Genomic DNA, 16,309 nt, shown 5'->3' on the forward strand with positions numbered 1-16,309 from the left:
GACCCCTCTTCAACGTTAAGTCCTCGACTAGTGACAAACTCCTCAAACTCAACCAGGTCAGCCTACTTGAACAATAAAGAATCTAGTACGATTGTATTCGCCACATAAACGCCCCTAAAGTATGTCTCTTACAATAAGGACGACCAGTGTCGATACTAGCGTATAAGCGTATATCTTGTGTGTTACGATTGCGGTCCGTGACATTTTTCCACCGCCGTGACCATGCACGTCCTCGTGCATGAAGAGTACCTACTCGTGAAGGTCGCCTTGTCAATCTTTCTTATGAACTTCCTACCTACTCGTCCTCAATCCAAGGAGAGGACTCGCGTACAAACACTGCTGGCCTCAGTACGAATGATTGGGGGTGTAAAAACCCACATATTCGTGATCCTTGCCGACCCTTGTGCTAAAAAATGTGAGGACCTGCGTGGTACGACATTAGAGCGCTTGGCAAGCTCGCAACAAAAGCTTTGAGAAATGAAAAGTGTGGCTATAATACGATTTTTCATGCAACTAGAGGTTTTGAGCTCGTGCAGCACTCCCGCATCTCATACTATGAGAGTAAGTCTAGTGGAAGTAGTACAATATTAACTAATTTCGCTCTACCCTAGGCTCATATGAAGAACGACTCCAGTTCCCAACCAATGTATGTAGGGCTTCGCCTATACCCTTCTTAAACATTAAGTCACTGACTAGCGACAAGCTCCCCAAATTCAATCGGGTCGGCCTGCCTGAACTCCAAAGAATCTAAGACCATTGTATTCCCCACACGCACACCCCTAAAGCATATCTCCTACAATCAGCACAACCAATGTCGATTCTAGTGTACAAGCGCATATCTTGGGTGTCATGATTGCGGTCCATGACATAATGCCCTACCTCTGCCGTGATCTCCACAAATTCTCCCGTCTACCTCTCTCATTACATAGTTGGCATCAGCCGAGCCCAAACATCGTAGATAAGGTAAAGTATAACCTCGTCTATAAAGTATGCCTTTAATAATGGAGTAGCGTGTTGCGTGACATCATAGCTTTCTTGCCTTTGCTTTATCTTGAGGTTGTTCCCCAAATTCAATATACCTCATGGTAATCTAGCTCCTCTCATTTTCTACCATACAAACTTCCATCTTGGGATCAACTATACGTGGCTTTGAAACTGATTCCAATGGGATTCCTCATGGGATCTTTGGGCATTATGTAGCTATCAGTCTTGCTATATAATTTTCTCGGTAATTCTCTCCCCTCGGAAATTGCTCTATTGTAGCTTGATCAAAACTACCCCATGGCTGCAGTGCTTTGCTCAAATACTTCGACATGTTCTCACTTTTGGCTTGAAATATCCCATTCAGGCGATTCATTACTAGTTACAAGTCACTCTTCACCTTTAAATGCTGAACCCCCAATGCCCTTGCTAATTTTAGACCTGCAATGAGAGCTTCATATACTACTTCATTGTTTATAGGTTGAAATTGATACTTGAGAGCGTAGCATACTTCTTCTTGGTCACGCGAAACCAGAACAATTCCCCTACCTGACCCTTCTAGGTTTGCAACTCCATCTACATTAAGCTCTCATACATCATTCTTCTTTTCTGCCTCTTTAATCTTCTGCTCGGCATCCATCTCTTCACTCCCTTCATTACAATCATTAATGAAGCCAACCAGAGCATGTGCTTTAATTGCATACCTCAGTCGATAACTGATGTCGAATTTACTTAATTCTACTGACCACCTAGTTAGCCTTCCTGAAATGTCTGATTTGTGCAAACTTTGTCTCAAAAGTTGATTGGTGACAACCACGGTCTCATGAGCTTGAAAATATGGCATCAGCTTTCTTGCGGCTACAACTAATGCCATTGCCCACTTTTCTGCAATAGAATATCTTACTTCTGCCCCTATAAGAGATCTGCTCGTGTAGTATACCAAACATCAGACTCCACCTTCTTCGTTTACCAAGACCAAGCTAGATGAATAATTTGAAACCGTCAAGTAGAGCAAGAGAACATGGGCTTAGTCAGAGTTGGTACGTTGGCCAAATACACCTTTAGTTGTTGAAATGTTGTGTCACATTTTTCTAACTACTTCAATCATTTTCCTTTTTTCATTAATTCAAAAAACAGATGGCATTTATCTGATGCTTTCAATATGAGCCTGCATAGCACGGCAACTTTCCCAACTAGGCTTTAAATATCTTTACAGTCCTTCGGTGACCTCATCTTGAGGATGACCTTTACTTTTTTCGGATTAGCTTCTATCCCCCTTTGACTAACCAAGAAGCCCAAAAACTTCCCCGATTCCACTCTAAAGAAACACGAATTCAACTTCATATAATTCTTTCGTAGCACTTCAAACGTCTCACGCAAGTGCGCTATATGGTCAGCCAACTTATCAAAGTTAGTTATCATGTCATCCACATTTACCAACCTCTGATAAGTAGCTCTTGCATTTTTTAATCTAAATGGCATCACATGGTACCAATACAATCTTTAATCGGTCACAAAAACTGTCTTTTCCTCATCTTCTATGGACATACGAATTTGGTTGTATCACGAGAATGCATCTACAAAACTCATCAAGCCATGCCCCACGGTTGAATCCACTAACTGATCAATCTTTGGGAGAGGGAAACTATCTTTAGGACAAGCATTGTTGAGGTCAGTAAAGTCTATACACATCCTCTATTTTCCATTCACCTTCTTAATCATTACCACATTCGAAACCCATTCCGAATAATTCACTTTATTTATAAACCCCGCTTTCAATAGTTTATCTACCTCATCATAGATGGTCTCGTACTTTTCCTGGTTGAACACTATTCTTTTCTGCTTCACGGGCTTAAGTCCTTTATCTATAGCCAACCGGTGACACATAATCTGTGGGTCTATTCCCGGCATATTTTCATGGCTCTAAGCAAATATGTCTCCAAACAAATATGTCATTGTACTCCATCAATAAATTCTGAAGCTGATTGGAAATGCCATTCGTCATTTTTGTTCCCACTCTTACCACTTCACTCGGATCATCCTCACTCACTGGCACTTGTTTCATTTCTTCATTAGGCCGTTGTTGGTATAATTTATTCTTAGCTAGTATATCAATACTCGTGATCTGCATGGATTCCCTCACAGTTATAGCATAACAGCTTCGAGCTACTTGTTGCTAGCCCATCATCACTCTAACCCCACTTTGAACTCTAAACTTCACACATTGCATATGTGTTGAGCTTACCGCTCATGTTATCCTGTTGAACGGTCTGCCCAAAATAACTTGATAAAATGTAGGCTCTTCAACTACCACCCATGTCACCATCATTATCTTTTGTAGTGGGCTCGACCTTATTTTCAGTGGCAAGTCAATCACCCCAAGGGGAATCAGCTCAGCTTTGCCAAACCCTTGTAACAATGTTCTGACAGGATCGAGCTTAAGGTCCCTTATTTGTAGATCTTCCAGAGTTTGTTTAAACAAGATGCCGACCAAGCTACCCTTATTTACAAGAGCCTGATTTAACTCTTGCCCTGCCAAGGTAACCTTCACTACAAGTGCATCTTCTTGCGGATGTGCAACCGCTTCCTCATCTTCGTCTGTGACCATGATTGACACTCTTTAAATCTGCTGCTTCTTTGGTGCCGGAACATTAAAATTCACCTTATAACTTTTTAGTGAATATCTGCTATAATTTCTCCTCGAACGGTTTGAGTCTCCTGCTAGGGTCGGCCTTCCAATATTCATCATCGTCTTATTATCTCTTATGTCCTCGCTTTTCTCACCTCTTCCTTGATCATTTACATACTCCTTTCGGTATTGATTTTGCACTAACCACTCAATCTACTCTTTCAAGTCTATGCAATCTGCGGTTCCATGCCCGGACACCTTGTGAAACTCGCAATACTTGTGGTGAGCACTTCCGCCCAAGCCTCGTACAATTGACTTTAGCGGGATTAGTAATCCCTTATCTTTTATTACAGTATATATTTCTGCTATGCTCGTATTCAGAGGAGTGTATTTCCTGCCCTGCTCTACTAAGTTCACCCCATGGTCAGATTTCGATCCTCTCCAGTCTACAAGTAGCGGCAACCTGTTATACTCTCTTACTCGGTTTTCCCATGGGTTCCTCTCATAGTTATTTCCATTCTCTCGGCCCCTATCTACTAATGAGATTTCTCTTCTTTCGCGATTTCTTTCCCAATCTCGAGCCGGCCTCTTTGGTCGTATGCATCAGCGTACGTTGTTATCCCTTTACTATATAAGCTATTCCATAATCGATTGATTCTCAACCCTTTTTTTAATCCTTTCAAGGTATCCGGATGATCAAAGGCCCCTAAATTGATGACTTCTTTATGATACTTGGTCACAAAGCTCTTCAAACTTTCAAATTCTCCTTGGACCAATTTTTTCAACCTGCTTGTATCCTGCTCTGGTATGCATGAACCTCTAAAATGCACGGCTAAAAGCTCACATAACTCTTTGAAATTTCCTATGCTTCCCTTCTTTAATCTCCAGTACCACTTCCGTGCCTGTCCTTCTAGAGTTAAGGGAAAAACACGACACCTTTGAAAATCATTCACACCTTGAATCCCGGTCATCTCATTAAACCTCTCCACATGATGATTCGAGTTAGCTTTTCCTTCCTACACCACGACTGGAACCACATACTTGGGTGGCAAAGTTACTGCCATCACCTAAGGTACCAAGGGGTATTCATCATCAAGAAACAATCTTCCTACCACTTTCTTGCCCTCCATTTTCGCCTTTAATGCCTCTAATTGCAACATTCTGTGCTCAAGCTCATTTTCCCGTTAAGGGTTTCTCAAGTCTTCTCTCTCTCTTTCATGATTCAGGGCATTGATTCTCTCCCTCAACTCGTTCACTTGTTCTCCTGCACTTTTGTTATCATGTCGTACCCCAACTTGTGGTCGTCCCATTTCGCTCTGTTGTTGACCACTAAGTTCTTCCCTCTCCCGCGCTCCACTACTCTCTGGATCACTAATTCGAACTTAAGACCCTCTGACTTAGGCATCAACCAGCCCTTTGATCATCTCCTCAAATCTTGCCATTTGCCTCTTGATCCATTTTCTCCATCTCTTATCTGTCATGGCATTCATTTCCTCCGCCAATTGGCGCAAGGTCTACCTATCTCCGTCATTATCATCCATCGCCGTTTCTAATCTGATAGCCTTCTCCCTCTAAATTTTCAAAGACTTTTCGCACCGTTCCTCACAGACGACACTAAGATGTTGATGCTGAAAAATGACCTCAACAGCTGAATGTTTTCTTTGGGGAATAATAGCACGAATCCAAGCTCAAATGTCAGTCTGATCGCAACTTTTTACACCTGCCAACCAGAAAACACAATTAGGATACGCCCATGGGGTTCTGGCGTAGACCCTCCATGCTTAAGTCAAAAATTGTATATAAGGAAAGAAAAACGAGAATGAAGAATCGTGAATAAGTTAAAATTAAGGAATTTTTTCGATAGAGGTGTTGAAAGTCTTGTAGGAAATAAAGAGGCTTTTAAATAGGTGACTTGTAAAATTTTTGGTTGATTTTGCTAACCCCCTCCTCTGTTGCCCTCTTCAGCTTAATAGGCCCTTGGTCGTGGGCGGTTACCATCTTAACTTTAGCCCACTTTCTTCAACAGTTGCAAGTGCTTATTAATTAGAGGTGGTTTAAGAAATTGTGGCATACAACTTCCCTAAAAATTAGGCCACGTTATCTCAACTAGTAATTTTCCATGCCAAGTAGTTCTCAAGTCAGACAAATGAATTTCGAGGTTAGACTATCTTACTTACTTCCTAGATTGGTGAATTTTCGAGTCACTCACATAGGCTTAAAATTAGGTCATTTGCATAAATCTCATGTTGTACTTATAAACTAGGTCGCGAACATAGGCTCCAGGTTGTATTTATGAGGTTTGCTCAACGATAATAAATTCTAAGTAGATTAATGCTGACTCTATTTGTAGATGCTATCAGAAAAATTCAACTCGAACACCAATTAATCCAACCCTTAAATCATTGGATTGATTAAAATTTAAAAAAAAAACTATTTGTTACTTAAAATCAAATTCATATATGAAAATATATATTAATTTTCTATCATAACTTTAAATGTTATCCATTGTATCCAACATTTATTGATAAATAACATGACACAATATTTGAATATTTATCAACTTACTTTCAGTGAAAATGGTAAGTTTAGGTATTTATAGTTTAATAGCAAATAGTTGACATTAATCTTTTTATGATTTTTAGAAATTTTGGGTTGGGCTAAACTATATAAGAATATGAACTCAACCCAACCCAATCATCAATTGAGCTGAAAAATTAAAAAAAAAAAATTGATTCAATTAACTCATTATAACCTAATCAATCTATGTCAATTTAATTAAATTGAGTTGAATTGGATTAGATCCATCGAGTTAAATTGGGTTTACTCATCTAAAGGGAGTTTGTTCTGAAAGTCAAGTGTTAGTCTAGCTTTATAAATTTATTAGATTACTTATTTTGACTCCCTTATTCGGAGCTATCTTATTGTAAGCACGATGCGGCATTGTAATGTTGGTCATTTTAGTATTGTTTAATTAGCATAACTACTCTTTAAAAAAATCAAAAATCAAAATTTTAAATTTCAGTAAACAAGAAGAAAATTACGTTATTGAATGTAAATACTTGTAGAGATTATCCAGAACAATTTATGAATTTTGGCAAATCTACTCTCTAGATTTTTAACTAAATAAATATTCTTAATTTGGATCATCCTTTTATAAGAAGAAATTACTAGTTTGAATGTATTTATTGCAGTTCATTACATAAATTGCTAATCTTTTAACCATTTTGGGAAAGTGAATTAATTTTGGACGCATAAAAAAAACAAGGGCTTCACCCATTTCCACATCATCATCCATCTCTACCAGTCTTCTCCAATAGATTCAATTTTCTTATGTTCTTATTCTGAATTGAAATTTCAACAATTATTCAGAGAGAGTAAAAGTACTAAAATTTGGTAAGGGTCGTATTATCTTTGATTCATTATCTTGTACTAATAAATTAAAAGATTTAAATAAAATTACAATGGTTTGCACTACATAATATATATATATATATATATATATATATATATATATATATATATATATATATATATATATATATATATATATATATATTTTACTTGGTTATTTTCTTTTTCTTTTGTTGGATTATTATTGGCTGTAAATGAAGATTTGGAACAAGATTTAGAGACTGCATGCCTGCATGGGAAAACAAGGACCTTGTTTACATGGTGGAATTGAAAGTGAGTCTTCTGTTTTATTAAATTAATTAATTTATCATTTCATAAATTACATATAAATCCATCAATCATTTTTAAGTAAGGATACCCGTAATTTTGTATCACAGTTCTAACTCGGCAGTTTATGAATGGGCAAAATCAGAACCACGTCGTTTAGGATTTTGCATGTTTGGGCAACAACTTTGGACAAACCAGCCTTTGTTTTTTTAATTTTTTATTTAAGATATGTGTGTTAGTGAGTGATACAAGGAGTGAACAGGGACTCCGCTATGGCGAAATGGACCCCCTGAGAAACCAGTGCTTTGCAATGCATGTGGATCAAGGTACAGGCTAAGAGGAACTCTTAACAACTATGCACCAAAGCATCTTCAAAGTGCTTTTCCATTAAAGAAGAAGAAGCAAGAAAGCAAAATGATTCTGATCAATAGTTCCAGAACTGAAGAGAAAATTTATGATGTTTCAAGCAGCAGCTGCGATGATGTCTATAGAACTGCAGCTTCAGAAGGTTGTGAGAATAATATTAATGATGGGTCAAGTTCTTCAGAATCCACAACCATTTCTTGCACTGAGGCTGGAAGCTGCATTGAAAGTAATAAACATGAGGATAGAAGCTAGCCGCCAGGTAATTTATTTACATAAATATTTTCCGAATTCTGCAACTAAAGGGGTTTTGTCACAATCTTAACCCAAGCTCCTCCTTATTTGCCGAAATTAATCACTTTTTTGCTCATGTTTTAAAAACCCACCAACAGTAATACAATAAAATTTCTGGACCACTTAACACTGGATTTAAATTGGAAAAAAATGGCCGTAAACAGAATATTATCAGCATCAGAGGGATTCTAGTGGTTTAATATATGACGGAGAAAATAATTAATGAATCTCACCAAAATAGAGAGGGATTTTGGTTTCTTTCCTCAGTTAGCAATGTTAATATAGACAGAAGCATTGAGTTTAATGGTCATTAAAGCCCCTTCTCACTTACGTGAGCAGGATTCGATTAATTATTTTAACTCTAGGGATTTTAACAATTGGACTAGTTGACATGCACAAATAGCAGTATGCTCTAAGTGGACAAGTTTATTGTTTGTATTTTCACATTTATGCATTGCCAGCATATTTTTTGTCAACAACTTTAACATATTTCATATTTATAAAAGTGCAATGAGTGAAGAAGAATATCAAAACAATTTTTCAAATGTATGATCATAGTACATAACAAATGATCATTATTTTATTTCAAATGATGATGATTCTCTAATGGTCTAATTGCATGCATGCAGGTGAAATCCAACAGAGCTTGTGGGATGTTCATATTCCTTCAAGAAAAAGATCCTTAGTAGTCTACCAAAGTCTTTCACCAATTGAAAGGCTTCAAAGAGACCTTAACAAAATTCTAAGGCATCGTCAAGATCCCAATTCTAGTATTATTTCTGAATCTCAAGATGGTGTCCTCCTTTATAATCTCAACAGCCAAATTATTTATCCCTCAGAAATTGGTCTCGGAACCATTCTTCTCAAATAATTAATCTACTAGTTTAGATACATGCAGGGTTGTTTGGTATGAAAGAAAATAATAGAAAATCAAAGAGCCATGATTGTAAAAAAAAATTGTAATTTGATGTCGTTTTATTTTTGTAAACAAGAATTGTTAGAAATGTTTTACATATGCAGTGTTCCTCTCAAGTTACTTTCAGATTTGGTTTCTTTTTGTTCCTCAACTAATAAATTGCTATTGCCTATTTGTGGCTCTAATGAATATATTCAACTCCTTTAAATGGTCCAACCAGCAGCTTAACTAGCTTTCAGAAGTGAAAACTATCTGGCATGTATATCCTATTAAATTTTACACACGTGTGCACTTTTCATGTTGCAAATGTAAAAAAGAAGTTTCCCGAAATAAACTTAATAACTTATTACTTTAAATTAAAATACATTAACAATTAGGAAAAAAAAGTTTTAAGTATTATTATACATCAATGAATTTATAACATACGAGTCATAAAATTCAACTTAAAATTTTGAACTATTGAAATCAAGCAATTTAATGGTGAATGAATAACCATCATTAAATGCTACTTTAAATTTTAATATTTTTCATTGGATTGTTTGAAATTAATGGTTAAAAATTTGCGTCAAAATTTCAATATCTTTCTTCTTATATCTTATATGATTGGCACCCGCAAGCACCCAATAACAATACAGATTTTCCAGATAAAATACCTGCGAAACCCTAATTTTTCAGATCAAGTTAAAGGAGCAACCACTATCGGTGGAGAAGAAGCAATAAATTGGGGTTTAACAGGACCAATGCTACGAGCGTCTGGAATAAAATGGGATCTTCGTAAAGTTGATCAATGCCAACGGATTTTTGTAGCGCCTTAGACTGCACAAAAATAACCATAGAAGTACTCTTCTCTGCCAATTAGTGTCTCAACGGGGAAAATAATTAAACAAGATCTCAAGAAGAATTTTTGGCATTAAAACAAAATTGGGGATAGAAAAGAAAATAAATACAACATTTCAAAAAATGTCAACAAAACAAGAACCAACCAAAATCATGCCGTTGGTTTCTTGCGTGCAAATCTCTGCAAAGATGCCGGTAGTTCAACTTCCTCGGATAATTTTTGCTTCTTTGTAGACAATGATTGTTCTCCCTTTAATTGTTGATCCAGAAACGGTCTCTTGGCTTTTGCAACCAGTTCTTGTTTCTTCTTGGCTTTCTTACTCGGTTTATTCCTACCCTTTGTTTTATTCTTCCAAACGAAGCCCTTAACGGCCTCAACAGCAGCTTCCATTTCGGCTTCTCTCTCCTGCTTAGTTGGTTTCTCTTTCTTCTTCGCTTCCCTCACCGTACCAATCTTAGATGGATTCAGCATGATTGTTTCAGGTGGGAGCTTGTCAAGAAGAGAGCGCACTTCCTTCTCTCTCCTCTGTTTAGATGTTTCGAATGGGTTTGCCACCCAGGAATCGAAGTTGGGCTCACCTGATCCGGGAACAAGAATACTAGACCAACCCATGGAGTGCCCGATGCCTAACACATCTTCATATGGGCGAAATGAAACTTTTCCTATTTGGTAGCCTTTCACCATAGAATTACCCATGTACCTGCTATAGTTATGAGATCCAGAAAAATCTCCCAGAATCTGTACAAATGATCCAGTCCCAACAGCAAGCAAACCTTTCTGACTGAAGTCTAAAGTCTTTGCATGGCCGGGTAATGTCTGGAGAACCTCGTATTTCCTCAAGTCCCAAATCTTAATTTTACATTCTTTGCCAGATGTGGCCATGAGATGACCATTAGGATGGAATGCCAACGCTGAAACAGGCCCCTGATGACATAGCATCTTGATAAGGGGAGCAGCAGTGGTGGGTTTCCACATGGTTACCGTTCCACCAGAATGACCCAAAGAAACAACCCCATTGAAGGGATTCACCCGCATTACATCAGTACGGCCTAGACCAGTTCGAAAATTACCCACAATCTCACCCATTGTAACATCTTGATATCGAAGCTGCCCAAATTTGTTTATGGACACCAAGAGAAAGTGGTTTCTCAGAAACTGAAGTTTCAGAACTGCACCATGTTCCTGCAAGATTAAAAGAGCATAAATTATTAGTCTTGCTGGGTTGTCCCACATCACCTTGGGCATTCTCAAATTTGAACGACCTACAGCTAAAAAGATCGAAGTCCTACAAGTAAACTTGCCTTTAAACAATGAAGTTCAGTGCCATCTCGATTGTAAATATAAGGGTACCTGTCAAAATTTAGAACTTTTAGCTGTCATTCAAACAAAGCTACAGAATTATCTGAGTCCATTACATCATTGTTCATATTGATATCTAACCATGAAAAATATAACTTTGAGACAGTCATCAAAAGATGGCAAAACATAAAAACAATGGTAAAAATGAAAGCTCATTTAAGGAACTACAAAACTGCGAGGAATTATAGAGTGTGTGTGTGTGTCACCAGTAACAAAGAAATTTACTTATTACTTATAGCAGGTCAGTACAATATATGAATAAGACCAAATGTCCAAAACAGAGCATGTTGGGAATTTGGAAAAAAAAAAAATGGAACTGGAGCACCTGAAATAGAACTTCATAATGAGTTCAGGTTGAAAAGTAAACTCCAGAAAAACCAAAAACAATGAAAAATAAACTCCAGAAAAACCAAAAACAATGAAAAATCAACTCAAACAAGTTATGCCTTCACGGGGTTCAAATTTAAGCCATATAAAGGACTTGGGATGACCAGTTTCCTATTATAGCCGACCATAGCAAGAAAGGAAATGCCAATAATTTTCCAATGTTGTACAGAAATATGCAGCATGCTGCGGAGGAATAAGGATTCCTTTAAACAAATGATAATTGAAAGTCTCCAATTTTGTTCAAAAGAAGATTGTCAATGACTGGTTAAAATAAAGCTAAATCAGGAAAATAACTAATCAGTTCTGCACATGATTTGCTTTTCCCTTGAAGGACCTCATGCAGAATGATCAATTAGATTGATCAAGTTCCAGCGATATTCAATATAGCCAGCAGTGAAAATTCAAGTAGGACTCCAACCAAAATGGACCTCTGGTCCCAGAGACAAAAAATTCAATTAATTCAAAGTCTCTAATTCTTACGAAGGTTCCAAAAGATATCAGACATCAAATATAGTTAATAATGCATCCTCTATATGGATGAACACCAATAAGTTTAGAGCATATGAATTACTATTCATTGAAACATTAAAAAATAAAATAAAACGGGCATACTTTTTCTGGGCAGCAGCAAAAAACAGCTCATTGTGCAAGAAGACCACATCGCGTACTGTTTCTCTAACCTGAACAAAGCAACAAACAATCAGTATATCCATTTAATCTTCCCAGATAGACCCTGGAGGTCCAAACAAAGAAAATTACTCCATTAGAGTATGCTAAGTAATACTGACATATCTAACAAACAGTAAGATAAATAAAATATCAAATTTGAGTCATTTGTCCTAGCATAACCTATTTTTCAAAATTCTAAATAACTTCTTGTTTGTCAACAAATACTAGGCTTCCTAGATAAACACAAGTAACATTGCAATCAGTTTGTCAACAGATATAAGAGGTCTCATCAAAAGAACAGCATACTTGAATTTCTTTAATTAAGTTCATATTTTTCATGTCCACAACAGCTAGGTGCCCCTTGCGTCCAGCAGCTGCCATATATCGACCACTTGACGTAAAATCCAGAGTATATGGACCAAGTTCTGCACAGGTGGGACGAAAACAAAAGTTATCATTAGCAATAGGACACTAGTCAAGCAATAGACCAATAAGTAAGTTTTCTTCAAGATGGTTGCCCAACAGAGCAGTATGAACATCAGTGAGTGAACCATTGATCAAGCAACATCACCAAAAGACCAAATGTACTTTTAAGTCATACAGAGGAACCGCAGCAACAATTTTATAAGGTCATAAGCAATGAAAATACATAGCATAACTATCTCAAATTGGAGAGAGCAGAAAATCAAAGAAGAATCCAAGAATACTTATATTTATAACTTATAAGATGAAGACATGGCACAAAACAGAAAATTAAAAGTTTGTACCCAAGTGTTGTTGTTCGTATTACAACCTAACAAAAAGTCCAAGATTCTGCTTTACCAGACTACAGCCATGTTTGATATTGAGGTTGGGCAACCGTAGCTTTTAAGTTATAACACTACAGTGTTCGGTAAACATTAACTACTGTGGCTTGGAAGCTAAGTTGATTTGATCCACCACTTGCATGATGGAAAACCTATAATACCTTTATTTTTTTTTCAAAATTATTATTTAAAAGTCATATTTTCTACGTACTGCTAACTTTTATTTCATAATTACAGTTTTTTTCACAATAGGTGTAGCTTGAAAGCTACAACATCTAAATAACAAACAGGGCCTATATTTTATTAAGAAAAGAATGCAATGGGAGCCAACTTTTAACTCTAAAGATAACTCTAGCAAATTTAATTGAACATTGAAGCACAATTTCCCTTTTTATTTTCAGAAAAATTCCTTCTTTTACCAGTCTCTTCAAAGTTGAATAACAAAAGCCAAATTACAGATTTCACTCCTCAGACAGAAATTCTAGAGCAAGTGTATGGTTAAGAACTCTGATCCCATTCTACTCATTTTACAAAATAAAACTGTTTATTACTTTTCAATTCCTTATCCACCTTCCCTTTTCAGACAAGATCTTTCCATAGATAACAACATATTTTCAGCAAACCTTAAAAGAGTTGCAATGATTTCAGTATTTTTCTTTCATAGTTTCTACACTTCTCTTAATTTTTTGCATTTTTAACTAATTTAAACAAAGATAATAGGTATGCAACTACATAAGACATGCCACAATTTCACTACGGGAACAAGAAAATTTGAAATTAAAATTGTCCTTAAATAGACAATGAGTCAAAAAAAATCTTAACCAATGGAAATTGGTAGCAAAATAGTCAGGGAGCAGGCATCAACCCGGTAACACGATATCATATTGATTTCTGGAGCTTAGGATATCTACTTCCCGAGCAATTGCTTCTTGTTTGATCTGCCATGTCTTTTCTACACCTTCTGCCTCCAAATAGCCTCCCTCACTTGGCATAAGCCACTGGAAGAAAGGAGCAAAAATTAATTAATTAAATCACCAATTACCTTTGACTGCCCAACTAAAAAAGAAGTATGAGTTTAGAAACATGTAAAATCTGGTACAATGGAGTACCACAAAATTACACCACCTTAGAAAGAAGAAGTTTCTACCAACCACCCCCTTCAATATGTTATCTTTATCTAAGAAGCAAGCTCAATATAATTCTTTAACAAAAATGTATATCATAAACATACAGTCCTGTAAAATTTTTCACCTTATCTTCTCAAAATAGAATTCGAGAAAATTTAATGACAGATGACAAGTTAAATAGGAAACTAAATTACCTTCTCAACTTTGGCAGCAGCTTTCGCAGACTTTCCATATAATTCTTCTCTGAGAGCAAGTTGCCCCTTCAATTTTTTGTCTTTTAAAATCTGCAGAAATGAAAAGCCTAGAACTGAATAAATATCATAAACAATCAACTCTGACAAGAAATCTCAATCAACAATACCATACCTCCAAATTAGCACCCTCTCCTCTGAGATATTTCTTCATGTTTGTATCTAATTCCTTGGAGATCTCCTGAAGATTAAACATATATCACGTCACTTTCCAACTTCGAAATAGAAATTTGGAAAATATATACAGAAAGTAGTTAAACCAATTGCTGAAACCTGTTCAATAGGAGGCCGAATACCTCCACCATCTCCGTTCTCTTCTTTCGCACCCATCCCGGACGTGCAATCTGTAGAATTTTAGGAAAAATTCCAATTTAATGTAATACAACAATACTAACATTTCATTTCCTTAAAAAGCATGCAGATAAACAATCAGAATATTATCAATTAGCACATTAAAAATGGGCCAACAATAAAATATACCGCTAATGGCACATTAACAAACAGAGACAAGTTTTAAATCCTAAAATTAAAATTTTCAAAAATATAGAGAAATGCACATGTAATTGATTAACAGAATTTTCTGACAATCAAATGGCCAATTAAATACACAACAGAAAAAAACTATGAATTTGAAAAAAAAAAAAATTACCTTCAACAGATGCCCAGGCCAGCAAAACCGACACCAATCAGCAATCAACAAGCACCGTTTAGAGAGTTAACGGAGATGCAGTGCAGCCGTGCAGCGGAGACTAGGTGAGCTACGTGCGGCGAAGAACTTAGTGCAGCAACAGTAACACGGTGATGGGGCCTAGCTTCCAGCCGCGGCGAGCTTCAAACGGCGGCGGCGACGAGGAGTTCCAAATTTCAGAGAGAAGAAGAAGGAGATGAGTGCCGAGCTCTAGGGTTTTAGTTTTATTTTTTTTTCTCCGTTTTTTAACCGAGCTGAAACTTGAAAGGGTTATAGACTTCAAGTTTTGAAGGAGAGAGAGGGTATGTTTTGTGAATTGCAATTTGTTGTGGATCTAAATAGAATTTATTGTAATATTTATATAGTAATTGTAAATGAGAATAAAATGGGACGATTTCAATATAAATTATGGAATTTAGGAACCTACTTTAAATAAATTAACAAACTAAATATTTATTTATTATTATTTTTTTTTTTAAGCGATCTATATCCCATCTAAAATGTCATGTTTTTATTGATAGGTTTCACAAAATACTTATGCAGAAATTGATTTCAACTTTTAGGTTTAGTTTAACAGTACTAATGGTTGATTTGAAATTTTGTCAATTAAAATTACTGAAATAAAAATTTTCGTTAAAATCGAACTACGATCAGGCAATCATCGCCCAAATAAAAAAAAATTCGGTAAATTCTGTTGGACAAAATTTCGGACTAAATATCATTTTTCTAAATTTAATATTATGGTGTATTTTATTATAAGAATAATTACATAGTTTATGTTTTAAATAAAATAATGCTAATATTTCATTTTTGTAGGTTAGAAGGGCATGCCGCTTGATCAACAGCTCATTACAGCACTTGCAATGGATCATGACCTTGTAGGTTTGAAGAATAATAAATTTTTTTGAATATTTCTGCAGACGATTCTACCTGTCTGTAATAGTAAAGATCCGTTTGGTACAGTTTTTCAAATAGAACTTATTTAATTAAAATTTTTATTAGTAGAATTTTTATAAATAGAATTTTTACCTAAAAAACTTTAGCTATTTGATTGTCAATAAAAACTTTTATTAAAAATTTATAAAATTACTTTAATAGATAAATTTTTTAAAATTATGTAATGAAAAGAATAAAAAAAGATTGTTAAATAAATAAATGATATTTTAGATATTTTAACATTTAAAAATAACTTTTCAATCTCTACTCGCAAAAGCTCAAAATTTAAGTTTTTCCTAACAAATGCAAAATAGCTTATTTAAGTTTTAAAAGCTTTATTAGAAGAACAACCAAACAATAACAAAAACTATGATAAGAGCTTATGGA

The 16,309-nt window shown here is 35.8% G+C and overlaps 1 protein-coding gene across 2 annotated transcripts; it reads right to left on the reverse strand.

Annotated features, from left to right (window-relative positions):
• Positions 1-9,752: 9,752 nt before the first annotated feature.
• LOC102630013 (probable U3 small nucleolar RNA-associated protein 7) lies at positions 9,753-15,297 on the reverse strand. 2 transcript variants are annotated; one of them, XM_006491823.4, is made up of 9 exons: positions 14,948-15,297; positions 14,572-14,642; positions 14,414-14,479; positions 14,242-14,331; positions 13,786-13,918; positions 12,421-12,539; positions 12,058-12,125; positions 11,001-11,049; positions 9,753-10,881 (listed from the first exon to the last, which is right to left on the reverse strand). In XM_006491823.4, the coding sequence occupies exons 2-9, from the start codon at positions 14,626-14,628 to the stop codon at positions 9,850-9,852; spliced, it is 1,614 nt and encodes a 537-aa protein (XP_006491886.2). In that variant the 5' UTR covers positions 14,629-14,642; positions 14,948-15,297; the 3' UTR covers positions 9,753-9,849. The 2 variants fall into 2 exon arrangements, with proteins under 2 accessions (XP_006491886.2, XP_024948571.2); XM_025092803.2 differs by lacking the exons at positions 14,414-14,479; positions 14,572-14,642; positions 14,948-15,297 and having other exon boundaries at positions 13,743-13,918.
• Positions 15,298-16,309: the final 1,012 nt, after the last annotated feature.

The sequence above is a fragment of the Citrus sinensis genome, chromosome 5 (assembly GCF_022201045.2).
Source record: "Citrus sinensis cultivar Valencia sweet orange chromosome 5, DVS_A1.0, whole genome shotgun sequence".
Classification (NCBI taxonomy): Eukaryota; Viridiplantae; Streptophyta; class Magnoliopsida; order Sapindales; family Rutaceae; genus Citrus; species Citrus sinensis.

What these genes read in the sequence shown, in the direction of transcription:
- LOC102630013 (XM_006491823.4), bottom strand. Translation starts at nt 14,628, where the DNA reads ATGGGTGCGAAAGAAGAGAACGGAGATGGTGGAGGTATTCGGCCTCCT. An exon ending in GAGAGGGTGCTAATTTGGAG is followed by an intron (nt 14,332 to 14,413) that starts GTATGGTATTGT and finishes TCATTTCTGCAG; the next exon opens with ATTTTAAAAGACAAAAAATT. An exon ending in TTTGCTGCTGCCCAGAAAAA is followed by an intron (nt 11,050 to 12,057) that starts GTATGCCCGTTT and finishes AAATTTTGACAG; the next exon opens with GTACCCTTATATTTACAATC.